The sequence below is a fragment of the Mustela nivalis genome, assembly GCF_964662115.1.
Source record: "Mustela nivalis genome assembly, chromosome: 10".
Classification (NCBI taxonomy): Eukaryota; Metazoa; Chordata; class Mammalia; order Carnivora; family Mustelidae; genus Mustela; species Mustela nivalis.
Window position 1 is genome coordinate 89,365,390 of NC_139029.1, and position 27,399 is coordinate 89,392,788.

General features: G+C 38.2%; 1 protein-coding gene and 1 long non-coding RNA gene across 5 annotated transcripts in view; one reads left to right on the plus strand and one right to left on the minus strand.

Annotated features, from left to right (window-relative positions):
• The window catches only part of VAV3 (vav guanine nucleotide exchange factor 3), a 357,610-nt gene that overhangs the window by 160,597 nt on the left and 169,614 nt on the right, over positions 1 to 27,399 (minus strand). For all 4 annotated transcript variants that reach the window (XM_082688262.1, XM_082688260.1, XM_082688261.1 and 1 more), the window contains 10 exons: positions 26,796 to 26,904; positions 24,235 to 24,327; positions 21,517 to 21,585; positions 19,283 to 19,386; positions 17,717 to 17,816; positions 12,716 to 12,811; positions 8,049 to 8,117; positions 5,856 to 5,942; positions 1,890 to 1,975; positions 279 to 411 (listed from right to left, as the gene is read on the minus strand). In XM_082688262.1, coding sequence (XP_082544388.1) covers positions 279 to 411; positions 1,890 to 1,975; positions 5,856 to 5,942; positions 8,049 to 8,117; positions 12,716 to 12,811; positions 17,717 to 17,816; positions 19,283 to 19,386; positions 21,517 to 21,585; positions 24,235 to 24,327; positions 26,796 to 26,904 — 946 coding nt within the window. The remainder of the gene's footprint in view (positions 1 to 278; positions 412 to 1,889; positions 1,976 to 5,855; positions 5,943 to 8,048; positions 8,118 to 12,715; positions 12,812 to 17,716; positions 17,817 to 19,282; positions 19,387 to 21,516; positions 21,586 to 24,234; positions 24,328 to 26,795; positions 26,905 to 27,399) is intronic.
• On the plus strand, positions 6,394 to 7,338 carry LOC309843085. The gene is made up of 2 exons (XR_014299937.1): positions 6,394 to 6,630; positions 7,129 to 7,338. It is a non-coding gene; the product is annotated as an uncharacterized lncRNA (long non-coding RNA).

A 27,399-nucleotide genomic window follows, 5' to 3' on the forward strand; every position in this document is an offset into this window, starting at 1 on the left:
AGCATATGAACTGTGAACAATCAGACTTTTATAGTCAGCTTTATCTCTGTAACAGTTCTTATGCCAAATGCATTTTACTTGACCATTAAGGCTTTAGAGATGATCACTGTCAGTTGTGACACTGTCCAATTATGTCTCACAGAGGCCTGCTCCTCCTCAATCTCTAGAAAGAAAAATCACCTGCACTGATAAGCCCTCTCATATTAATGCATTAGTATCCTCTCCTTGAATGGTCAAAGTCATGAGTAAATTATGGTAATTAATTTTCAAAGATTCACCTTTTTATTTTCTTTATCAGTTGTAGGATTGTTGGCTATTTTGTACTGCTGAAGATCTATTATTTCCTTCATTTCATAGTTATCGCCTTTCCTTTTACATACAATCACTGCCAAATCAAATAAGAAGATATGCCTGAGAGAATGAGAGAGAGAGAGAGTTAAAATGGTTTGGAAGAATGTACGTTAACTTTTCCTTGGTAAAATTTAAGTAAACCAACCAAACATTGTTTCTTTAAGTTAAAGACCAAGGCAGTGTTGCTTATGGAAAAGAATGAACTGTGCATACCCTGGCACTACCCTTGACGGGATGAATGGCCTTACTTTACCTTAGTTTCATTTTAAAAATACACAAAATTATAGTATGAATATATACATTCAGAGTTGCTCAGGAACAACTGAGAAAGCCACAAAGTGTCCAGGAGCAATTTTTTCCCCCGTTTAAAAACTAGCCATTTACAGAATACTAATGATAAGAGTAGTGAACTTCTGATATTTTGAGGAGTGGGCCAGAATGTGTAGGGAGGTGTCTGTCCCTTTCACAAAGATGACTCACTTAATTTAAATCCTCAGGACCACATGCTGAGATATCATTTTCATCTTCATTTTACTGGGGAGGAAACAGGATTAGAGAAGTTAAATAATTTGCTCAAGGTCGCACAGCTAGTGAAGGACAGAGCAAGGTTCACACCAGATCTGACTGTGGAACCCACACTTTCACCCTCTATGTTGCTCCTCATGATTTCATGGACCACTGGAAACACAAACCAAGCAGCATATGAGCAAAATGCAAACTAGAAAAATTATGGTTATATTTTTGTATTGATGCTTCTCTTAATTTTTAATGACAATGTAATTGGGGGAGAAAAAACAAACTTGTAATCCTATCACCCCATATCAATATTTTCATCTTTTAGAAAATTCTCAGGAATTAACATGCATACATTTAAAAATAATGATAATGAAAACGATACATTTACATAGCTCTAATACTTGCATCACTTTCAAAGACTATTTTCCTGGAGAGGCTGAAAAAGGATAGGTCTCCTTGGAGCTACCTGTAGCACCTGGGTATCAAGTTGGAAGCAAGAGCTGACACTGCCCCCTGCTGGCTGACTTTCTCTTTCCAAAAGTTCCAGAAATGGCCATTTTAACCAACCAAACAAGTTTAGCAACCCTATGTCTATAATTTGGGATACCAGGCCAAGCTCACTAACCTGAACTTCCCTCAAGAAAATATCATGAAATGGTCCCCACTTAGACCAATTTCTTAGAGCGCTTCATATTTTTAGTTGTTTTCAAATGTATACCAAAAAAAGAAATCAAACAATTCTGTTGTCTATTACTGTAGCTCTATTCTCATTTCAGTGTGTCCCTTTGAACCTCAGCCAAAGTGATATTTGTAATATCCCTCTTAAGAACTTAGACAAATCAACAGATACCAAAACACAGGTATTTTTCTCTAACATATTTATGAGAAAATTGTAGAAAAACCATAGGTTGGTCTGTCCCCTTGTTTTTCTTCCTCTGCTTCCCTTTGTCCTAGAATTGTTTTCTCAATCTTCTGATACTAACCACTTATTCTGAAAATAAGTATTGCTCCTCTTTTCTCACCTTTCTTGTTTCGTGTGCTTGTCTAGAGTAGTTATTCGAATTTCACCATCTCCCTGAGGTCGTCCAAAAAGCAAAACCGGTTGGTTCTGAAATATAAAATTCACATGTCTCAACTTTTTGTAATCATGTAAAAACAGAAATAAATATTAGCGAGGATATTTGCTAGGAACAGCTACCTTATCACACTACAAGTTTTATCATTTTACATTTTTAGCACACTTAGTCTAAAACGCTCAGGTCTATATGGTTCACTTTCAAAACCAGTCTGTCCTTGGGCCTTGGAGGTATACTGAGGACATTAATTAATTTTACTCATAACTTAATAGGGAAGTTAGCTACCAAAAGCAAGAATTAACTAGAAGAATTTAAATCACAACAAAGTTATAGCAACTAATACTTAGGGAGCACCCATTTTGTGCCAGACACGGTAGTAGATACAGGGCAAAGTTTTCCCCTGCCCAGTGGGGGGAAAATATTCACAGAAGTATGTAATTAGAAGAAAGAGTACAGGAAACATGCATTGCTAGGGGCTTCATTTGTTCTAGAAAGCCAAGGATAGCTTCCTTGAGCTAAGATCTCAAGAACAAAAAGTATGACTTAATGATTAAACATAATGAACCAATTCCCCAGAGGCAGACAATAAAAAAAGTAAGTATTTATGAAAACCTACTGTAAAAGGTGCTAAGGAGAAAAAAAAAACTGACTGAAAATTATCACTAACATCTGGGAGATTATATTCTAATAGAGAAAGCAGATATGTAATTAATTGTGCTGCAAGAAAATATAAAAATAGATATTCCCTAACAAAGTCCCCATTATGTATTCTGCAGAAAATAGAAAACTCCATCATAAAATTCATGTGGAATCTAAAGGGACTCTTAATAGTCAAAACAATATTGAAAAAGAACAAAGTTGCGGTGTTAGTCTTCCTGATTTCAAACCTTATTACAAAACTATGGTAATCAAAACAGAGTGGCACTTGCATAAAGATAAACTTCTAGGGGCACCTGGGTGGCTCAGTTGGTTAAGCAACCGCCTTTAGCTCAGGTCATGGTCCCGGAGTCCCGGGATCGAGTCCCACATCGGGCTCCCAGCTCCATGGGGAGTCTGCTTCTCCCTCTGACCTTCTCGCCTCTCATGCTCTCTCTCACTGTCTCTCAAATAAATAAATAAAAATATTTAAAAAAAAAAAAGATAAACTTCTAGGCCAATGAAACAGAATACCTGGAAATATGCCGTCATATATATCTGGTCAAAGGATTTTTGAAAACAGTACCAAGATCATTCAATGAGGATAGAACAGCTTTTACAACAAAAGATTCTGGTGACACTGGATATGCACAGGCAGAAGAATGAAATTGGACACTTACCTTAAACAGTATAACACACTGATCAAAAAACCAAATATATAAGACTCTTAGATGAAAACTCAGGGGGAAAGTTTTATGACATTGGATTTTGCAATGATTTCTTTGATATGCCACTATACTATACCACTAGTGGAAAGCACTATCCACAAAAGACCAGTAAGCTGAAATTCATCAAAACTGAATGTTTTGTGCAAAGGAAAATATCAACAGAGTGAAAAGAATGGCAGACAATACTTGCCAACAAAATGTGTGACAAAAATGGATATCCAGAATATATAAAGAATTCTTATAACTCAACAAAAACAAAAAATAAGCAAACATGACTCAAAAATAGGCAAAGGACTTGAAGAGACATTTCTCTAGAAAGATATATAAATGGCCAAAAAGCATATGAAAAGATACTCAGTATCTCTAGTCATTAGGGAAATACAAAGCCAAAACCATAATAAGATGCTACTTTGTACCCATTTGGATGGATATTATTTTTTTAAAAAAGAAAAAAGAAGAAAAGGAAAGAACAAGTGTTGGCAAGGATGTGGAGATACTGGAATTCCTGTGCATTGCTGGCAGGAACATAAAATGGGGCAGTCACTGTAGAAAACAGTATGGCTAGCCCTCAAAAAATTAAACCTAGAATTACCATATAATCCAGCAATTCTACTTCTGGGTATATATCCAAAAGAAGTGAAAGCAGGTACTTGAGCATATATGTGCACACCAGTGTTCACAGCAGCATCATTCACAACAGCCAAAGAGGGAGGAAATCGAAGTGTCCATAGACAGCTGAATGGATAATCAAAATGTGGAGTATAAGCAATGCTATATTTTAAAGCCTCAAAAAAAAATTCTTTAAAAAACAAAATGAAATTCGGATACATGCTACAACAAGGGTGAATACTGAAGACATTATGCTAAATAAAGTATGCCAGTTACAAAAGGACAAATAATACATGCTTCCACCTGCATGAGGGACCTAGAGTAGTCAAATTCACAAAGACAGAAAGTCTGGTGAATTTCCAACCACCAACCCTGGTGGCTGCCAGGGGGCTGGGAGGAGGGGAGAACAGAGTTAGTATTTAATGGGTACAGGGCTTCAGTTTCACAAGATGAAGAGAGTTCTGGAGATGGACAGTGGTGATGGCTGCCCAACAACATGAATGTATTTAACATCACAAAACTGTACATTCAAAAATGGTAAATGTCATATATATTATACACACACACACACACACACACACACACTGCTAAACAACTATCCAGGCAATATGCTATGGATTTACAAAGAGAAAGTAACAATGGGAGATAAGGGAAAGAATTATTTTAGTTGGATCTTGAAGGAATCTGATAGGAAATAATGGGAAGACATCCTAGGGTTTGACTCCATTATCATCAAAGGCAGAATGATAAAAATGTACGGCCAATTAGAGACCTTACAACACAGCAGGAGAGCTGCAAAGCAAAGTATGTGGGCAGGTACTGGCTGGATGAGTTCAGGAAAGTAGTTGAAGCCCAGATCACTGAGGGCTTTAAATACCATGCTAAGGAATGTTGCCTGAATCCTGAAGGCAACGGCAATACTGACAAGGTTGGGAAAGAGACAGAATCGAGAAGTCCACCATCTGGGAGTGCAACGATGTGAAGGAAAGGCTGGAGGCTCCTGTGACGGGAAAGGTGGCAGATGAGGTCCTGAAAGGGGGACGTGACCATACACGTGAAAAGATGTTTCCGAGAAAGCAGCAACAAAATTGCTCCACCAAGAGAATAGTCTTTCCTTCATAGCTGTATCTCTATTTTCACTGCCCATAGCTCCATCCGGGCCTCCACCAGCTCTTTTTTGAAACTAGTCCTCCCACTCACCACTCTCCCAACTTAGAGCCCCTCACTCACCCAAACACTCTTGCCTTTCAACCTCTAAAACACTCCAGGTTCCAGCCCATCTTCGGGCATTTCATTTGCTATGGCTTCTGTCTGGATTCCTCTCCCCCAGATCTCTGCACCACTGGTTTCTTCTTATGCCTCAGGTTCAAGAGGCAAATGACTCAGAAGGACTTTTTCTCACCATCTCATCTAAATGAAGCCTCTCCTTAGTATACTCTGTTCCCTCGCCCTGTTCACAGCATGGATCTCAGTAGAGCATTTTTAAACGTCTTTTTCTGCCTCCTCAGCCATGAGACCCTGCCGTTCACAGTTATAACCCTGGTCCCAAAGAAAATGTCTGGCACCCAGGAGTCACCCAGTAAATATATAAAATGAATAGATTAACAGGAATCAGCCATGAGTATGTGTGGGGGTAAACAAAAGAAAAGAAAAAGGAAAAAAACCCCCAAAACTCCAATGTTTGAACTTGTACAGCCAAGGGAAGAAGCATAGTGTGATTAAAGAGGGAGGGATAAGCAAAGGCAGAAAGTCCTTAGACAATGACACACATTTCACCGGTGCCATGAGAGAGCTATGTGGGTGCTGCCAAACAAAAACCAGGGGAAAAAACCTACAACAGCAGAAACTTCAAGGTAAACTATCTTTTCTTCAAAAACAACTTGTAGAATGTCCTCTGATTTATGAGTTAGGGAAGCTGGATAGCAGGATAATTACATACCAGATTTTCTATAGAAAGCTGAAACTGTTTAATTTCACGAAGGGTCTCATTATCTCTTTTCACTTCATTCACATATTGTGCCAAGTCCTAAAGAATAAAGAGAAGGGTATAAAAGGAAGTCAGGATAAGGCTGGAGAAAAGACGAAAACTGTTTGAAAGAAAATGCACCATTAATTTCATTAGCGGTAAAAGTAATCACCATAACTTTTCAAAGACAATAAAACGAACATTCAATCAATCAAAGCTGCAACTGAAAAGCAGGTTTTGAAGTGTCTGCCGTACAGCTGGGCAGACGAAGGCGTTGTCATTCACCTCACCTCTGAGAAGAACAGGGATATAAAGCAAAAGCAAACAAAATCTGCCACCATGCAGAACAACAAAAGGAAACTAGGTCAGGAGAATGCAAATTCCAGACATGTTAATAACTGACCTTGAGAGAATCACATTCTTACACGGGTTAGAATAAGGTCAATAGTGCAATGAAGGATTAGCAGGAGAAAAAAGTAACTAAAAGTAAGACAGTGAGTCCAGTGCAGCAGGACTGTTTCCTGCAACCAGTTGGTGTCTTAGTTCCTGGAGAGCTTTCGGTCTGGCCGCCAGTTCAATTTTAGAGTTCATAAAGGAGAAGCAAAGAGGATGAGAAAAACCTCAGAGCACTGAAATGAATTAAAAGTGAACAAACAATGCGGGACACATTTCTCCACGTGCCTTCTTCACCTACTTTAAAATGTCTTTTTCTCATATTTGAGGAAACATTAGCTAATCTTTCCGTACTGTAAGTAGCTATTTTTATTATATGTGCTCTAGATTTTCCTGTTTTCTGGGTGTTCTTTTTTCTCTACCCTCTTAAATTCATCTGCAACAGTAGGAACAGACCTCAGACAAAAAAGCAGTTCCTTACTTTGTTCTAAATGAAAGTCTGACTTTTCATAGGATGTATCTATAAAGGATTTCTTTAAAAATTGGAAACTTGGTATGACTTTGGAAAAGAATAACAAATAATTGTGTGATGGTTCCTGACAGGCTCCTGAAATCAGCCAAAGAGCAGAGCCCTCATGGACCCTGGCAGAGGGACGCAGAGAAGCCATTAGCATTGTTCTGATAGAGTCACATCACCATTTTGTCTTGAAAACAAATATTGGCTTATGTTTTAAGTTAGGAGTAAATATTTCTTTCAAAGTCAACGTGCAGCACAATGTAGAAATTGGAGCGTTACAGATTACCCAGTATGTTTAAAAGTCTGCCTTTATCTACTTACAGCTCTTGATTTCAGATTTATCTAGAAATAGAGACCCCAACTGAAATCCACCTGTGCTGATGTACAACATCCATGAAGGTCAACCTGGCAGAGAGCCTCACTTGAGGAAAGTAAGTCACGCCAGTGTTCTGAAGTCACCAGCTGACCTGCTGCTTGCACAAGCCAACAGGATTTTATTAGTAACCACAAAAAGAATGTGAAATAAAACCATTATATTAAATCATTCCTGGTGGTTATAAAAGTTGTCATACTTTCATAAAAAACAAGTTATTTTAATATACCTCTTGGTTTTATGTATCTTTGTCTAACAATTAAATCCACGCAAGGCTATCTATTCCAGTTAAAAATATCCAGTTCTCAGGGCACCTGGGTGGCTCAGTGGGTTAAGCCTCTGCCTTTGGTTCAGGTCATGATATCAGGGTTCTGGAATCAAGCCCTGAGTAGGGCTCTCTGCTCAGCAGGAAGCCTGCTTTTCCCTCTCCTTCTGTTGCTTCCCCTGCTTGTGGTCTCTCTTCTCTCTCTTCAAATAAATAAAATTAAAAAAATATATATATATCCAGTTTTCTGGGGTGCCTGGATGACTCAGTCAGTTAAGTGTCCAACTCTTGATTTTGGTTCCAGTCATGATCTCAGGTGAGATCGAGCCCCTCATCAGGCTGCATCGGGCTCCGTGCTCAGCTCAGGACTCTGCTTGAAGATTCTCTACCTCTGCCCCTCCCTCAACTCATGTACACTCTCTCCCTTTAAAATAAATAAATTAATTAATTAATAAATCTTTAATAAGTACCTATCTCTCCCCACCAAATACAAAACTATACAAATATTTATATATTAAAATATATCAGCATATAATGCATATGTATTAACAGTTTGTATTCTATTGTTTTTAAGCAGGAATAAAAAATACAAAGAAGTTAATGATACATTTACCTTACCTTCATTGCATCAAGAGCCAATTTCAGATTTGCCTTCTCAGTAGGATCGGTGGTATGCTTGACCAATTCCTATTTGGAAGATACAATTCAGTATTACTTTCATCAATTAAAACCAAAATATAAGAAAGAAAAAATTTTAAGAAATAAGCCATTTTTATCACTATTTGCACCATAATATAATAAATGGGATGCAATTTAACTAGGTTCTATTTCCATAAAAAATCTCAAACTTTAAGAACACTAGCTAGACACCAAAAGGATATAAGACAATGGTTATAAACACTTTCCATTCAAAGATGAACCTGAATTCTATTCCCCGTCATTACAATGACATCCTTCCCAAATGTCATGAAAGATCTCCTCATTGTCAACTGATTCTGATGACTACTCCTCTCTCCTAGCTTCAGGAACATTAGGATCTTTTGTTTGTTGCTATTATTGGTGGTGGTGGTTAGTCCATCCTAAATTTCTGCCGATTCACCCATCTCTCATACTTTCTTCTTTATCTGTACCTTTGAAATTTGCCATTCCCTAGATTTTTACCTTGGGCTTCTGTTATTCTTACCATACATACTCTACAAATTCTATCATAATCATCTCTATAACGTCAATGTTCACCTAATAAGACAATCCCTCTCAAAGAAATGTGCTCAAACCCAGAACGCACGCCCGAGTCCCAGAAATCTTCTGTCCAACTAAACAGTTCTACCTGGGTATCTCACGAGCCCACCCAACCCAACAATTCCAAACTTAAGGCACTTTCACCCACAACCCTGCTCTGGTTCCTGTTTATGTTTTATTGAATGAGGACACCCCCACCAATGGAATCACCTAAGCCAAAACCTAAGAAGTGTCCCAGGTGCTCCTCTCCCATACTATCTTCTAGCAATACTGACTTTGATCTTACCCCTGGAAACCATCCTCACTGCCACTACATTGGTTCAAGTCCATACTCTTTTTCACCTGGGTTATTCTAAATTTGCTTCTGACTTGTAGCCTCTCTGGACTACAATCTGTTCATTCTATTGACATCAGAGCTAGGTTTCTAATGTACAAACTGGATCCTGTCCCTATCCTATTTAGACATCTGTGATGCCCACAAAAGCTTCAGGTCATCAACCATACCTCTTAGACCCTTCGTGGTCTGAATTCTGCAAACCTCTTTCAATTTCTTTCCATTCCATCCAAACAACCTATATTCTAGCCACATTAAATTAACTGCATTTCTCAAAATATGTTCTCATGTCTGATCCCATTAGGCATGCTGTTTGCTCTCCTTAGAAAGCCCTTCCTCTCTGATGCCTCTATTGAACTCCTACTGTTCCCTTCACAACCAATTTAAGAATCACTTCTCAGTGAAGCTTTCTATGACAGAGGCTCCCAGAAATCCCCAGCCTCCCCAGGCACAATTAACTAGGCCTTTATTTGTACTCCCTCTGTGCTTTTTGTATACCTATCACATTGTATAGCACCCGGAAGCTTACATTTCATTTTTCCTATCTAAACAGTGAGCTTTATCAGTCTGGGAAGGCAAGAGCTGTTTTATATCATGAATGCCTAACACTATGTGTTGAACAGGGAAGACACTCAAAACTTTTTGCTGAATTTAGTATCAGTAGTGTTTCTAGTTATAAAGAGGATTTATAGCCATCAGATTTGTTAAGTATAAAAACTTGTCCACATACTTCTATTTTCAATTTTATTCTCAAAGTTTCAAATACTCTACTCTCAAATACTCTAATTTTATAAATCTGTGATTTCAAACCATAAAGTATTTCAAAAATTATTTCCCCACTAAAGTACAGCAGTAAGTAGGAAATGTTCAAATTCATACCTCATTAATGTAACGAATGTCTAAACATTAGACAAATTCCACTCCACACTATCAAGATAGAAAAACATTTCTAGAATTTTTAATCTATATGTTACCCCAAATAAAAATTTCCCTATTTAAAAAATCATAAAACTAAATATTTTATTACTACTTTTTATTATGTTATGTTAGTCACCATACAGTGCATCATGAGTTTTTGATACAGTGTTTCAAGACTCCTTGTTTACATATAACACCAGTGCTCCATGCAATTATGTGCCCTCCTTAATACCCACCCCTGGGCCAACCCATCCCCCCACCTCCCCTCCCCTCTAAAACCCTCAGGTTGTTTCTTGGAGTTCACAGTTTTTCATGGTTTGTCTCCCCTTCTAATTTCCACCCCGTTCATTTTTCCCTTCCTTCTCCTAATGTCCTCCATGCTATTCCTTATGTTCCACAAGTATGTGAAACTATATGATAATTGACTTTCTCTGTTTGACTTATTTTACTCAGTATGATCTCCTCCAGTCCCATCAAGGTTGATGCAAAAGTTGGGCATTCATCCTTTCTGATGGCTGAGTTATATTCCGTTGTATATATGGACCACATCTTTATCCATCGTCCACTGAAGGGCATCTCAGCTCTTTCCAGTTTGGCTATTGTGTACAATGCTAATACCTCTATTTTTAACTTTTTGAGGAACCTCCACACTATTTTCCAAAGTGGCTGCACCAACTTGCATTCTCACCAACAGTGTAAAAGGGCTCCCCTTTCTCCACAACCTCTCCAACATTTGTTGTTTCTTGCCTTGTTAATTTTGGCCATTCTAACTGTGTAAGGTGATATCTCAGTGTGGTTTTGATAGGAATATCCCTGATGGCTAATGATGATAAACATTTTTTCAGGTGTCTGTTAGCCATCTTTGGTGAAGTGTCTGTTCTTGTCTTCCACCCACTTTTTGACTTGATTATTTGTCTTTTGTGTGTTGAATTTTAGGAGTTCTTTATAGATGTTGGATATCAGCCCTTTGTCTGTAGTGTCATTTGCAAATATCTTCTCCCAATCCGTGGGTTGCCTCTTCATTTTGTTGACTATTTCCTTTGCTGTGCAGAAGCTTTTTATCTTGATGAAGTCCTAAAAGTTCATTTTTGCTTGTGTTTCCTTTGCCTTTGGAGATGTGTCTTGAAAGAAGCTGCTGTGGCCCAGGTCAAAGAGGTTACTGCCTATGTTCCCTTCTAGGATTTTGATGGATTCCAGTCTCACATTGAGGTCTTTCATCCATTTTGAGTTCAACTTTGTGTATTTTTCAAAGTGCTGGAAGAAATGGTCCTAAAATTTGTATGGAACTGGAAAAGACCCAAAAAGCCGAGGAAATGTTGAAAAAGAAAAACAAAGCCGGGGGGCATCACGTTGCCTGATTTCAAAGTCTATTACAAAGTTGTGATCACTAAGACAGCATGGTACTGGCACAAAAACAGACACATAGAGCAATGGAACAGAATAGAGAGCCAAGATATGGACCCTTGACTCTGTGGTCAAATAATCTTCTACAAAGCAGGAAAAAATATCCAATGGGAAAAAGACAGTCTCTTCAATAAATGGTGCTGGGAAAATTGGACAGCTATATACAGAAGAATGAAACTCAACCATTCTTTTACACCATACACAAAACTAAACATTCTTTTGAAATTTAAAATATAAAACAATCCAAGAGGGATTAAGGAAAAAAGCCTGCTAATTGCAAAAAAGTAGAGTCATATTTTAAACTTATAAAAGTCTCTCTAGAACTTTATAAATGACCAAAACATATGTTTCTTGAAAACTGCACCTTTTAAAATCTTCAATTGATATTTGACTATTCCAAAGTTACAAAATAAATTACTATTTTATTTTGGACATGTTTTTAGTTTCATGATGTCTTAGAGACTGATTGCTTAAGTCCTCATTATTTTTTCATAAAATCCAATTTGATTAAGTTGCTTTGAGTTTAGGTCTCATAAATGTTTTAATGCATTTTTAAGAAATAATCAGGGTTTGAATTTTTCTGATTTCTCAGTAGAACAAAAATAGAGATTACTAATAATTTCGCAACTACAGTTCAAGGAATTTAATATACGAGATGTATAAAGCGCAGCAGACTCAAAATTATATTTCACATACAGGTAGTAGATCTTTTTAAAATGACATTTCACACGCATCAGCAGAGTTGACAGACTAATACTGTAAGACATTTCCTTGGAGCAGAACTAATGAGCCTCTTGGTACAGCTATCAAATTAAATTTATAAGACTCTCCACCCTCATTAGAGGACTAACTGTGGAAACCATAAGCTTTGTGGTTATAACAAGAATCACTTCAAAATAAATGTAGTCTTATTATAATTTATTATAGCAGAAAGCAACATGGAATGTGACAGAATTCTTTTTTAGTTTATGGTTATAAGGCAAAAAGTCCTAAACACTTAACCTGCCAAAAATCAGGGGTATTGCAGCACTGAGAGTCTAATAAATGATTCCTGCTAACCAAAGAAGACCTGGTTAAAGGGATCTTTTTGTTTTGCCTCGGTTTTTTGTTGTTGTTGTTGTTGTTCATTTGTTTTTTTTTTTTTTTTTTTGAGCCAGTTCTATTGGAAGGACACAAAAAGTTACTTTGTGGAAGATATAGAATCATCTTTGCTAAAAGAAAAATTTTCCAGCTGTTCTGTTATTTCCCACTAAGCTATACTAACCATTGAAAAATCGCAAGGGAATACATCCCAAACGTAGAGTATACGGAGCATAATTGATGCTTCATGAATACTCTGTTAAATGAATAAATGAACAAATAACTAAACTGACAGTTTTAAGTTACATACCTGGAGGAGAAGGTGATACTTTAAAACACGTTGCATAGGAACCACAAGCAAATCTCGAAGAGTGAATTTTCCATTATTTGCTCTTTTGGAACATTCCTAATGAAAAGTTTTTTTAAAACTTCTTTAAAAACTTTGTTATTTTTATCAAAGGAAGTCATAAAGCAAGCATTAAAAGACGCAGAGGCCATAAACAAAACTCTTATTATATAATAAATATCTTGTTATTTTCCTCCTCAATAATCCTTTCTGAAAAATAGTAAGTATATAATTAAAATCCAAAAAGACAAATAAACCTTGTAGCATTTCAACTCTAAAATGATTCATCAAGTAGAATGATATTTTGCATGAAAATTATTTTCTCTAATGGCCCTCTGGGGTCTTCTTCTACTCACCCTTACAGCTCCACCTTCTACTAATCCCCCCTAGCCGGCCTGTGGGCCGGGCATCAGGAACAAGTCCCTACTCATCCAACTGGTCATGTGCCTTCTTCTGCATGCCCCTCCCTTTTGTTCATTCTGTTCTCCCCAACCACCATGTGTTTGGTCCAGTTTCCATCAAAATTTCTTCATCCTCTTCAAGAACTATACATCTAGGCCTTTTGTGATAATCCTGATCAAAATTGTGTTCTCCCTCTGTGCCTTGTGAGCATTTTAACTGTTGCTGTACACAGTGTCTTCCCCAATGTATCTTTTACAGCTTTAAGGATCTAGTTGTTGCTTAATGAAATCTGTGAAACTGAATGAAATGGAAAGACTGACTCTAAATATTTGCTAAAGTATAAAACTTATAGGATTCAAAGTTTCAAAAGCCTAATTTTTAAAAAAATCTCCTTTCTTAAAAGTTTATATAAAAATAGTGTTGTCTTGTGTCCATTCTTTTGCCATTAACTACGAATTTGAGGAAAGTACTCTGAAATATCAAAGCATGAATTCAGATCACAAGGTTTGGCTATGTAACCTTGAACAACTCGCTTTTCTGATTTTACTGTTTCTCATATATTTGTGATGTAATTTTTTTTAAAGAGACAGATCACAAGTAGGTAGAGAGGCAGGCAGAGAGAGAGGGGAGGAAGCAGGCTCCCTGCCGAGCAGAGAGCCCGATGCAGGGCTCGATCCCAGGACCCTGAGATCATGACCTGAGCCAAAGGCAGAGGCTTTAACCCACTGAGCCACTCAGGTGCCCTTGTGATGTAATTTTTACTTTATTTTAAATATTTTTTTATTTATTTGACAGAGACACAGCGAAAAAGTGATCATAGGCACAGGGAATGGAAGAGGTAGGAAACGGGCTCCCTGTTGAGCAGGGAGCACTACGTGATGTGGGGCTCAAACCCCAGGACCCTGGGATCCTGACCTGAGTTGAAGGCAGACACTTAATGACTCAGCCACCCAGGTGCCCCTGTGACCTAGTTTTAAAAAAACAACAAATTTCCATAAAATTATTATTATTAGGGAGAAACTAAGTCCAAAATCCTCAGACAATTGCACATCCCAGACCAAGGAATTTTCTAGTTCATAGAAAGAATTGCATTTAAGAAAATGCTGCTTTATTCATGAGTTTGTTTCCACTTTGTCCACATTTAGCTTTTCTGGCACATGGAAGGATATATTGTCAGGAGCTATAAAGTAAACATCATTAGCTCTAATGACCATAGTAACTTAATTAGTATTTGACTATAGGTCTTAACCAAGAACTGGGGACACATCTGGACATGTTAGCTTATGTCTTGTCAATTGCTGCAGTTCACTGAGAAGAACACCTAAGTCCACTGATTTTTTTGCTTTTACAGATTGTGGAGAGTTCTGGATCATGGGTCTCAAATAGGAGGTTAAACTGTTAAGATTATTATAACGAATGAGGCTCATCTCCCTACTTGTATTTTAAGTTCCTTGGAATTGAGGTTGTATCTTAATATATACGTGTGTGTGTGTGTGTGTGTTCTTAACATAGTGTTAGGGAAAGAAATGCTGTACTTAAAAATTCACTTTGTTATTTTATAGAAGTCAGTTTAAAACTGTTGCGGAAAGAATTAGTTCCTTGAAGTTCTACGTCACAGGCTCAGGAAGTAAAAAACAACAACAAACACTGCTGGCATTTCCTACAACTGGGGTCTGAGTCCGAGGAGTGAAATGCTTATTAGTACTGAAAGTATATAAACGGTAGAAGTCACATGCTTGTTAGCTGAACTTCAATTCCAACTGAGAAGACAATAAAGGAATAGAGATGCGCTAGCTTATAGGACAAGACAAAGAGACTCTGTTACCCTTCGCCGTAGGTTATCTTGGTTCCAAAGTAGAAAAGAAGTCAAAAATCACCAAGAGCAAAAAACCCCACAAAACTGAAGACCTGGGTTGCCTGGGTGGCTCAGTCCATTAAGTGCCCAACTCTTGATTTCAGCTCAGGTCATGATCTCAGGGTTCTTGAGCCCACTTAAGATTCTCTCATTCCCATTCCCTCCACCTCTTCCCCCACTCATCCACACACTTGCTCAAAAAACCACAAAAAATACTGAAGGCATGCAGGAGGCAGAGACACATGGAGAATAGGGTAGCTTTCCCTTTGTCATGTCAGGACAGTCCCAGCAAAGAGTATCTACTGAGGTGTCACAGGGAGTGTCTGATAAATACTTGCAAATCACGACCCTGGTCAGAAGTCTTGACTTTTCAGGCAAAAGAGGAGACCTAGCAGCCCCTTACCCTAAACCTTCCAATCTCAGCTGGAGATTCTCTCTTTCCCTCAGACAGAGAGTGACCTATATCGTACAAACTATGTTGCCAGAGCAGGTCATAGGCAGGGCTTTGACAGTGACTCTGAAGGAAGGGAGAGGAACATCCAAACAATGCTGAGTATAATGGAGGTTTGAATGACAACTTGTAGACTCCCATCCTGAGCCAGAGTTTCATACCTTTGTTTAAAACAAAAACAAAACAAAACAAAACTGTTCTATGGGGCACCTGGGTGGCTCAGTCTGTTAATCATCTGCCTTCGGCTCAGGTCATGGTCCCAGGGTCCTGGGATGGAGCCCCACATCATCAGGCTCCTTGCTCACCTGGGAGCCTGTTTCTCCCTCCCCTCCCTGCTTTGCTCAATTTCTCTCTCAAATAAAAAAAAAAAAAAAAATTAATTAAAAAATTAAAAATAAAAAAAACTCCTCAACTAGTTAAGAACTAGTTGTGTAAGTTGTAAAGTTTTATCTTAGCATCCTATTTTAATTTGAGTCAAGTTGGCTTATAGCGCTATGCTTCTGAGGCTCTGTTCTCCCAAGAGCAGAGGGAAACCTTTACACTAAGAGGGTGTCGGGTTATTATTCAGCAGTGATTCAAATCACCAGCACACATAAAGTCTGCATCATCAAAGGAGTATAAGAAGTCAGGGAAAAAGATCCTTGATAGAGAGTTAGCATGGTTACTCGAGAGCCTGTTGACGTGTAAACTTTCTAAACAAGTTCCCCATTGTGGGAGTTATGAAACCATACCAAATATGCTAAAACAATCAAAGTTCTATTTTGAAAATCATGTGCCTCTTTTTTCCCTTTCATCACCTGACCTCATTGCTAAATAGAACAAGACAGCAAAGGGGACACGAGAGAGTCAACTAAGCCAAACACAGCCATTTAAGAGTTGATGATGTATCTCTACCCAACATTTAAGAAAATCCAAACAGGGGTGCCTGGGTGGCTCACTGGGTTAAGCCTCTGCCTTTAGCTCAGGTCATGATCCTGGGATTGAGCCCCACATCAGGTTCTCTGCTCAGCAGGGAGCCTGCTTTCCCCCCTATCTCTCTGCCTGCCTCTCTGCCTACTTGTGATCCCTCTCTCTCTCTCTGTCAAATAAATAAATAAAATAAAATAAAATAAAAAAGAAAATCCAAACATATGGAAAATGTAATTGGGATGACAATTCATATAACATATAAATAATCTTTTGCAAAAGTTCTTTGAAAGTACAAACTCTTCCTGTGGGGGGGAAAAAATGATATACAAGAAAAACACAAAAACTTAACACAATCTCCAGATTTCTTTTCTATTGCTACCATGTGCTCTGTTTATTCTGACCTACTCTCCATTTCTCAAAATTTCCCAACCCATCTGGTCAGAATGCTCTCCTTAGAACCTCACCTGTCAAGACTCACCCCATTCTTTAGTGACCTAACTCCAAATTCCAGAGAAATTTCCCACATTCTACCCATACTGAAGTGATCAGTCTTACTCATGGAGCTCAATTACTTGTTGTCACACGACAACTTAATCTTACTTATGTCTGTCTCATTTTCTCTCTTATAGGCAATATGCATGCCCTTTTTAACACACCTGATCCTAAATGTCTTATATTTCTAATAACCATTTTTAATCTACATGTACATTATCTCTCATATATCTTACTTTTCTTGTATCTCCTACCTAGGTGACCATAGGCAAATGACTCATAATCTCTCTGAACTTCAGCATTCTCATCCATAAGGGAAGAAAATTAATTGCACGTATCTCACAGAGTCATAAGGATCTAACGAGATAATGTATGTAAAACAGAGCCGTAAGTTGTAGATTTTACTACTGTTCTATTATTACTATCACATTATTTTATAGAGCTAGCTATGAAAATATTTTATAAACTTGTGATGAAATTATATTTAGAATACATGGGGAGATTTATTATTGCACAGATCTCAAAAGGAATACATCTGTTTTTGTTCTTTTTCTTTTTCGGGGTATGGTTGACAATGTTTCCTTCGTTTCAGGTGTACAACTTGGTGATTTGACAAGTTTCTACACAATGCTGTGTTCACTACAAGCACAGCTGCCATCTCTCTCCTTACATCACTGTTACAGTATCACTGACTGCATTCCTTACACTGTGCCTTGTATTTACGGGACTTATTTATTCCATAACTAGAGGGCTGTACCTCCCTTTCCCCTTCACCCATTGTGCCCATCTGCCATCTCCCTCCCCTTGCTTTGAGGTTTCTCTTGCTTTATTTCATCAACAAAAAATAAACATGTACCTCTAATTTCAGTTTTACATCTTCTTTTGTCTTAGAAATATTGTCTAAACTCGAGATGGCCAACTCCACTCCACTGCAGTACTGCCCATAGATAACCAACCTGAAAGGGAAAAAGAAGAGAGATTTTGCAGGAGAAAAAAAGCCAGAATAAAGCAGAAGGGGAAGAGACAAAATTTTCACGTATTTACAGCCACAGCTGGAGAGAAACAGAGCAAATCTCGCCTGTCCTGTGTTTCTAACTACCTATGTGATCCAGGGCAAACTACCTGTCATCTCTCCAAACCTCGGCTTTCTCATTTCTCTTAAATACATACCACACGTACAGTCACACAATAAGGGTCACTCATATTTTACTATTAAAAGGGTATTATTTATTTCTAAATTTGAATATGATTAATTCCACATACATATTTTATTAGGTAGATTTTTACACACTGGTTTAATGACTCTGAACTTGGGAGTACACATGAATGTTACAAGAACAAAATTAAAAATTTTGGTTTATGTTCCCATTAAAGATCAACTTTTTACTGTTTATGCACACTCAGAAATAGTTTTACTTTATACTCCAATTTTATTTAATCACTACTCATGTCTCCCCTCATTAATAAACCTCCTGCTCTTTCCTGCTTTTTAATTAAGGAAAACACACCATCTGAAAATTGGGAACGAACGAGAGGCCTAAATGGTGAGGGATGGAAGAGAATTTGTACCGCATGGAGTGTGAGGCCTCGTGAGGATGGGGAACTGTGGAGTAATATAGATATTTTACAAAAAGCTTGGGTAATTTATTGTTTCTTTTAATTCTCCATTGGGGACAAAAAAAACCACTAATGAGCTCATGTTTATCCAACTGTTGTTGATGCAAAGCAATTCATTAGCCACTTCTTAGCACTAGGAACTACAAGTGCTTGATTTAAAAAGAGAGAATGACATTTTAAGTGAAATTTCTTGGTACTTCAACTCACATGAGTTGTTCAGAAGACTTTTTTTTTCTTTTTTTCCCCAAACTTAGAAAGGGTAAGTGCCTTAAAGAGAGAATTATAAAATATCAGAGTGGGAACAATCACAGGCACCAGCCAATCTACCCCTAAACATTTACAGATGGAGAAAAGGAGGCTCAGAGAATTAAAATGACTTCCTGAAAACTACAGAACTCAGGGGTAAAGGGTCTGATAAAGAACCTGAACCTTCTGACTTAGAGTACAAAACTATGGATCCTTGTTTATGTTTTTTTTCCTTTTTCTTGATACATATATAGAACTCAAACTACTTCGCTGAGATTAACTGCCCCATGTTCTAATTATTACCCAGGCATTATCTTTTTTTTTAATTATTTTTTATAAACATATAATATATTTTTATCCCCAGGGGTACAGGTCTGTGAATCACCAGGTTTACACACTTCACAGCACTCACCATAGCACATACTCCCCAATGTCCATAACCCCACACCCAAGCATTATCTGAATGGACAGTGGTAATAGGTATTTATGAGCAATTTTAATACTAACCCCCACTATAATCACAAACTGATAGCCACAACATTTAAAAGTTAAAAGTTACCTTTCCTTGTAGTTAATAAAAACTTGATACAAGTTCTGGTCATTTTTATTTACAATGGAATCATGAATCTCTTGCATTAGGTTCCGATGAACTTTCACAAGTTCCTTAGGAAAGGAAAAAAACCAAAAAGCACGTCAACGGAAATTATAAATCAGGACCATATATAAATAAATAAATAAATAAATAAATAAATGCATCGCCCAAACTGAAAATCCGTATCGATGCTAGCCTTGTTATTCAAGGATCTGCTGAATGCTCTCAGTAGAGAAACATGCCACCACCGATAAAGAGAGGAGGAAGTGAAAGAGGGAAAGGGAGGAGAGAAAGGGGAGAAGGGGGAGAGGAGAGAGGAGAGGGGAGAAGGGGAGGGAAGACAAGGGAAGACGAGGCCGAGACACGGGCCAAGTACAGAGAAAACAGTAGTTTCAGATCAGACTTGAATCGTCCGTGTCCTGTGGGGGAAAAAATTATCTCACGACTTATTAAAGGATAATGTATTCCTTGTATAAAAATATGTACACTCATTTCATTATAATCACTTTAATTTTTTAAATAAAACTATCCAAGTGCTTAATGTTTTATTGACGGAATAAAGTAATGATTCACATCCTTAGGACATAAAAATGTAGATTTGTACTTTGGTCAATTAGTGGTGTCCCGGTGCTAAGCTAACAATAATCACACTAAATTACTTGAAACCAGACAACTAATGGCATAAATAAAGAGCAGATGAATTGTACGAGGCAGTTTGCTAGAGCAACTCAGAAGTCAGGATTTCACTTTTTTCCTGATAAGCAAGTAATTTTCAGTCAGGCAGGAAATACACATCACAGCCAGGAAATGAAGTTCTAATCAAGGTGCCATTTCTCCCATTATCCCTCCCCTGTAGCTTGGGGCACACACTGACTTCACCACAAGCTTTTTCCTTAGCAGGGTGGGAAGGAAACAGGAATATGTTGGCCCCGTCCATTTGCTGGAGAGCAGGCTGAAGCCATAAGATTAAGGACTGTAAATGTGCCCTGTGTTCCAGTGACAGTGGTAAGGTGGGTCAAGATCCTCATCTTCCTAGAATGTGTGGTTTGCTTTATGCTAAATATTCACTTGTGGTCATGACATCTTTCTTCCTGCTATGCTATGAATCAAAGAGAGTTTCTTCATCTGGCCAAAATCAGGGACAAGGACAATAGTTGCTAACTGACAGATGCACATCAACACTGAGCGTAACAGAACCAAAAGAGGAGGGAACTTTTAGGTACAACAAGCAAGCTTGTGCACAAAAGCTTATATAGTGTATCCACGAGCTATCTCTTACAACCCAAGCCAGTTTGAGACATTTAAGAACTTGAATCTTGCCTAGTATGCCCTTGCTTGGCACAGCATTTGGTTTGTTTCTATGCTTCTAGGTAACTATCCTTTAAGATTATAAGATAATTCTAAGGGGGTCTGAAATTGGAAACGCTTACATAAATGTGGAAAAAAGCTCCTCACCTCGAACCACTAAAATGGATTCTTACATCATAAGGATGTAGTGTATTTCAGAGACAGGAGTTAAGGTTAGCACAGCTAGAAGTGGAAGAAGAAAGCACCACAGAGCAGAGTGATGCCCTCAGGGCAGTATCTATAGGATAGGCTTGAAGGGTTGGAGTAGCAAGAGAGCAAGGAGTGAGGCATAAGGAGGATCCCACAGGACAGACAGAAGGTGACACCAGGGATTCCTTGAATCAGACCACCTCTTCCTGACAAGCAGTTAAGGATAATACATGAATCTTATCCATGTGTGCTCGGCTTGCATCTCAACTGACTTTGGTTGATGATATGACATATCCTTTATTTCTGGAAAATAAGGATATAAGAACTCAGGAAGCAAAAAATAGAGCTAAAATTCCTAAAGTACACAGGAAAATATTAAAAGAGGAATCTGGAACCCAACAAGAGACAGGGATTTCATAGAATTTATAACACAATTATAAGTTATAAGTTATATGGTTTATACATATTATACATATTATAATGTATATGTAATTTATATACATTATTATATATAATTTATATATAATATATAATATATATAGATGTATATATATGATTCATATGTTGTAATGTATATATAATATATATAATTCATATATTATAATATATAATTTATATATTATAATGCATATTTATGTATTATATATAATTTATATATTGTGTATAATTTATAATACAACTTTAGCTAGCATCTTTGTACTTACAGGAATGTTGATGAATACTGAATCAAATTCTGCTGCTGTCAGAAATCTTTTTAGTGGTGCCATGAAATACTACAAAGATAGAACAGAGAAGTAATAATTAAGCACAACTTATCCTAAGAGTTTTTCATCAACAAATAATATTTATTCAAAGTCAATTGTTTATCCAAATAATGAATACCAAGAAAAAAGCAGAAACTCTTAAAGATTTTATTCTTGAATAGAGATATAAAGACATAATACAGTTAACACATTTAAAGTATAGACTAAAAGGCTTCAGCAATAAATACTTCTAAAAGTAAGAAAAAAGAACACTATTGGCTGAATTGGCAAAAAAAAAAAAAAAAAAAGGCAAAATTTTAGAAATACAGGGGTGATACAAAATATCCTTCAAATGCCTTGTAAAGATTCTAGATCACTGGGGTGCCTGGGTGGCTCAGTGGGTTGAAGCCTCTGCCTTCGGCTCAGGTCATGATTCCAGGGTCCTGGGATTGCGCCCCACATCGGGCTCTCTGCTCAGCGGGGAGCCTGCTTCCCTCCCCACTACCCTCCGCCTGCCTTTCTGCCTACTTGTGATCTATCAAATAAATAAATAAAATCTTAAAAAAAAATTCTAGATCACTGAGATTATGTACTTGTGCAATTTATGGCTCATCCTCTTCATTCTTTGAGAATTTTAGTTCTTGGCCTGTCGTACTGCTTTCCATTACCACTCCAATGTCCATTTCTGGCAATCTCAGTACATGTGCAGCTGATCCTTCCAATAGCCTGGCCTTTCAATTCCTTGACTTCCAGTAATCTTGTGTTCCATTCTAGCTCAGCTCCCTACTTTGGCGGTCACATCCCAAAAACCTTCTCACATCAACAACTGTAAGGCTCTATAGTATTATTTTCAAACAATCAACTCTCTGACCACTACCCCCTACCTTGATAGCTCATTCCTCCAAGGAATTCTTCAACACCACTGGGATCTGCCAATCCACTAAACGCCCTGTGTCTCTCATGTCTTCACTTCCCTTCCTACCCAGTTTACACTCCATAAACCATCATCAGAATCACTTCCTTGCATAGAACTGTTCCTTCCAGGGGCGCCTAGGTGGCTCAATGGGTTAAAGCCTATGCCTTTGGCCCAGGTCATGATCCCAGGGTACTGGGATGGAGCCCTACATTGGGCTCTCCGCTTGGTGGGGAGCCTGCTTCCCTTCCACTCTCTCTCTGCCTGCCTCTCTGCCTACTTGTGATCTCTGTCTGTAAAATAAATAAATAAAATGTTTTAAAAAATTAAAGAAAAAAAAAAAAGAACTGTTCCCTCCACTCTCCTCTTCCACTGTGCTTTTCTGAAAGAAGAAAACTCTGGTTAAATCTAGCTTGCTATATATGGTAAGCATGTACCTAAGAAGGTAAACGTGAACAGATTGATGGTCTAATTTTCAACTGAGCCTGTGGTACTGCATAACCCTACTACATTTCCCTGGTCAATTGACTCCAACACCCCTCCCAAACAACTCTTCCACACCTTCAGTGCTTTTCCTAAATGTCCAAAACTTTCTCCTCGTTCTCATTTTCCTGACCTCTAAATGTGGATGTTGCCAGGGGTGGCCTCAAACCTCTCCTCTATCAACATTCATGAAGTCAATCAACACCATGACTTTATAGATTCCATTGCATCCTGGTAATGGTCTAATGTATTTGTCAGTTCAACTTTTCCCCTTAATACCAGCCTCATATATCTAACTCCCTCAGCACAGCCCTTTGGAGGCTGAGAGGTATTACAAGCTTAGTATGTCCCAACAGACTCTTGATTCCCAAACCTGTCCTCCCCATATCGGTGACAGTCTTTACCACTCCGGCAGTTATTCATGCTATGAATCTCACATTCCTGATTGCTCTCTTTTTCTGACATCCTTCACCTAATTCATCATCAAATCCAGTTGGCTCTACTTGCAAAATTTATTCAAAATCTGACCATTCCTCAGCAGCTCTATAAATACTATCATATTCTGTCAATAGCCTTCTAACTTTTCTCCCAAAATGTCAGCATGAGCTGTGGAAAAACTTCCATTAGATCATGCCCCTTCTTCTTCTCACGTGCTCCAGCTTCGAGCTGGTATTCTCTATGTCCCCTACAGGGTGCCACGGCTCACCAGCTCTCCACATTCACTGCTTCTCTTCCCTCATGCTGCGTCGGCCACCTGGGCTACTGCTCTTCTTGAAACATGTGGAACACAGTCTCCACTGAGGGCCTTTCTTCCAGGAACTGTCCTCTCTGGGATGTTGGCACAGCTTGCTCCCTCAACTCCCTCAGTTATCTGCTTCAATGTGATCCTACCACAGACCTTCCATTATCGCTTGACATAAAATAAAATCAGCCCACCCCCATTACTCTCTGTCCTCTCTTCCTGACTGATTTTTTCTTCAGAGAATTTATCACCACCTGACACACTTATTTGCTTAAAGGATAAACCTTCCCATGGGAGAGAGAGGATCACGAGAACCAGAGTTTTGTTGTGTTTCCTGCTATATCCTTGCCCTCTAACACCGTGCCATTGCAATACTAAAAAATCACTAGCTAGTTGTGGAATGAATAAATCTGCTTTGAGATCTTTAAATACAAAGTTCTACTGAAACGTAGAAAACACACACACAGTAGAAACAGTGAGTCTTCCATATTAACTCGAAAGTGTAGTACTTGGGCATCAAAAATAACACCTGACAACTTACTTTTTCTATTGACTCCAATGTTTCTGTGTATTTTTCTTCTGTCTGCTTAATTTCTGCTAGGCAGCAACTTCGTACATCATTTTCTGGACATTTCTGCAATTAGAATTACCAAAAATTATTTAATCAAACATATGTCTTAATCCTTCTAGCAGTCTATAGAAAGTGCTCAAAATCATTGACTTTCTTAGGCTTTCCATTCTAATAAAAGACATAACTGAAAGATACATTTATTGCATTTATGAAGTATCTGTTCTTAAAAATTTGAACAATGTAAATGAAAGTTTTAAATGATTAAAAAAAAAACTTCTGAGCATGGACACTCTTTATATTGAAAACATCTCTTTCGTTATTTTATCTGTTTCATTACTGAACCTGGAAATAATCACACATGGTGTGATACAGTTTTCTTTTTTTTTTTTTTTTCCTTAAGATTCTATTCATTTATTTGACAGAAATCACAAGCAGGCAGAGAGGCAGGCAGAGAGAGGGAGGAAACAGGCTCCCCGCCAAACAGAGAGCCCGACACGGGGCTCAACCCCTGGACCCCGGGACCACAACCCAAGCCAAAGGCAGAGGCCCCAACCCACTAAGCCACCCAGGCGCCCCGTGATACAGTTTTCTTAATGTACAGCATACTTCACAAGTGCTGTAGAAATACTTGCAAAATAACAAAAGGATATTTAATAAATAAAAGCCTTAAAATAATTTTTTAAGAGTTAACATCTTGGTGTTTGGCTCACTAGTGTTAAGACTGGAGGTATTAGAGCATAACATGAAGATCAAAGGTATGGGACTTGGACAGAATTGGGTTCAAATACCAGTTTTTCTATTATTAGCTTGTTTTATGAACAGGTTACCTATTGTCTCTGGGTCTCAGTTATCTCATCTACAACACAGAGAGAATTCTAGTTCTAACCCCAAGGAAGTGTCAATGAGATAACCTGGTAAGGCACATAACACCTCAAGGAGTATACAAGAAGGACCCTACCCATTTAAATGATCATTGCTGTTAAGCCTGTCCCCAGTAGGGGCACCTGGGTGGCTCAGGGGGTTAAGCATCTGCCTTCAGCTCGGGCTGTGATCTCAGGGTCCTGGAATTGAGCCCCGCATCGGACTCTCTGCACAGCGGGGAGCCTGCTTCCTCCTCTCTCTCTGCCTGCCTCTCTATCAACTTGTGATCTCTCTCTCTGTGTTGAATGAATAAATAAAATCTTTAAAAAAAAAAATAGAGCCTGTCCCCAATAAATGACCCAGCACTGCCTGCTGAATGAAGAACTGCCCTTGGGAGACACTGAAGAATCTGCTGGTCCCCAAAGCAGATGATAATTCTAGGCAGTACAGATAATACTCTGTCACCTAGAAATACTCAATGTCCTGCCGCCGGCAGTCTGTCAACTCACACAGTGGGTTAAGTACATTCATTACATTTATTAAACACAGACCAGGTATCCGGTTTCCATCCCATGGAAGCCACTGTTCCCTATGTGGGGCACTGGACAAGCCTCCAGCCTTTTATTAAAGGCAAGACTATAAAGAGAGAGAGCTGAGGAAATTCATCAAAACACTAGAAAAAACTAAACCACCATCCAGCTGATGAAGATAAGGCTTTTGTATTAAAAAAAAAAAAAAAGACTACATTCATAAAACCCTAAGCAACTGACCATTTTTTTCAAATTATGAAAATATTTTGGAAATATAGGAGTGATACAAAATATCCTTCAAATGCCTTGTAAAGATTCTAGATCACTGAGATTATGTACTTGTGCAATTTATGGCTCATACTCTTCATTCTTTGAGAATTTTAGTTCTTGGCCTGCTATTATTGTTTTCCATTATCACTCTAATGTCCATTTCTGGCAATCTTGGCATATGTGCAGGTGATCCTTCAATAGCCTGGCTTTTCAGTTCCTTGGCTCCCAGTAATCTTGTGTTTACACAATCTTGTGTTTGAAAAAATTTGAAGTAATTCTTTCTGAATGTTTTAGATATTTTAATGGCAGATAAACCTTTGGGGACACTCGCTATGATGACATTTGAAACTAAGTTTATAAAACACTAAAAATTCTAGGAACCCTTTAGTGAAACAAAAGAAAAAAATAAGATTTCTTAACACCCCTAACAAATATGAAGAACTATTCTTTAACATTTAATATTTAATGCTACACCAAATTTAAAGAAGACTGAATTGTTTTGCAAGAGATTTCCTTTCATGGTAACGTAATTTTGTGATTCCCTGGAATTATGTTCTATTGCCACTCAACCACTATTTAGGTGCACAGCATACCATCTCTCTTTCAAACTTGCTTTTTTCACAAGGAAAATCGAAAGACGAGACCGGGGATTCCCTATGGTTGTTCTGAACTGCAAAATGTCATGCCCATGTGTTTCCGAATGCAGTAAGTCATGATTATATAGTTAAAAGCTAACAAAGGTAAAAAGAAAACCAAAAAACGATTCCAGCAGAAGTTACATAAATAATTATAGGAATCAGTCTTGCAAGGAATCACTGTCCTAATAAAACACTCGAAGTAACTCGAAACATAAGGCAAGTGGGAGCATACAGGTTGATGTGCTTCCTCGGCTTTCATTAAGTCCTCGTAGACTTCTCCACCTTCATCTTCCCCATAAACACAGTCGTAGAGACCTTCTTCATCCTCCACATGCGTTTCACTGAAACAAAGGTATGATACCCAGGTCACTTTCTATCATGCAGTAAATGCAATACCTACATACAGCCTAGTAGAAAATCCAGAGAGGAAATAGAACGGGATTCACGAGAAGAATCAAAAGGCCTTACATTACAGCCTTCTCCTTCCTAATGAGAACAATGCCCAACAACAGGACCCACCAAGGATGGCAGCGACAGTTAACATTCACTGGTATTTGCTATGTGCACGCACAGAAATGATCACTCTGTATAGACCATCTCAGGTAGTTGGCCCAGGCCCAGTATTCACTGCGTTTTCAGGTAAGCATTATTATTTAATCCATTACAGAGATAAGGACGTCGAGAGAACTAAATGGTATTTATTTGACTTGCCCATGAAAACACAGCTAGTCCCTGCCGGATCCAGATTTAAAACGGAGTCCGTCTCACATTCTATGTGTTTCAGTCACTCTATCCTACTGCCCCCATTTATCCTCTTTTGAGGCCTCAGGTTAATC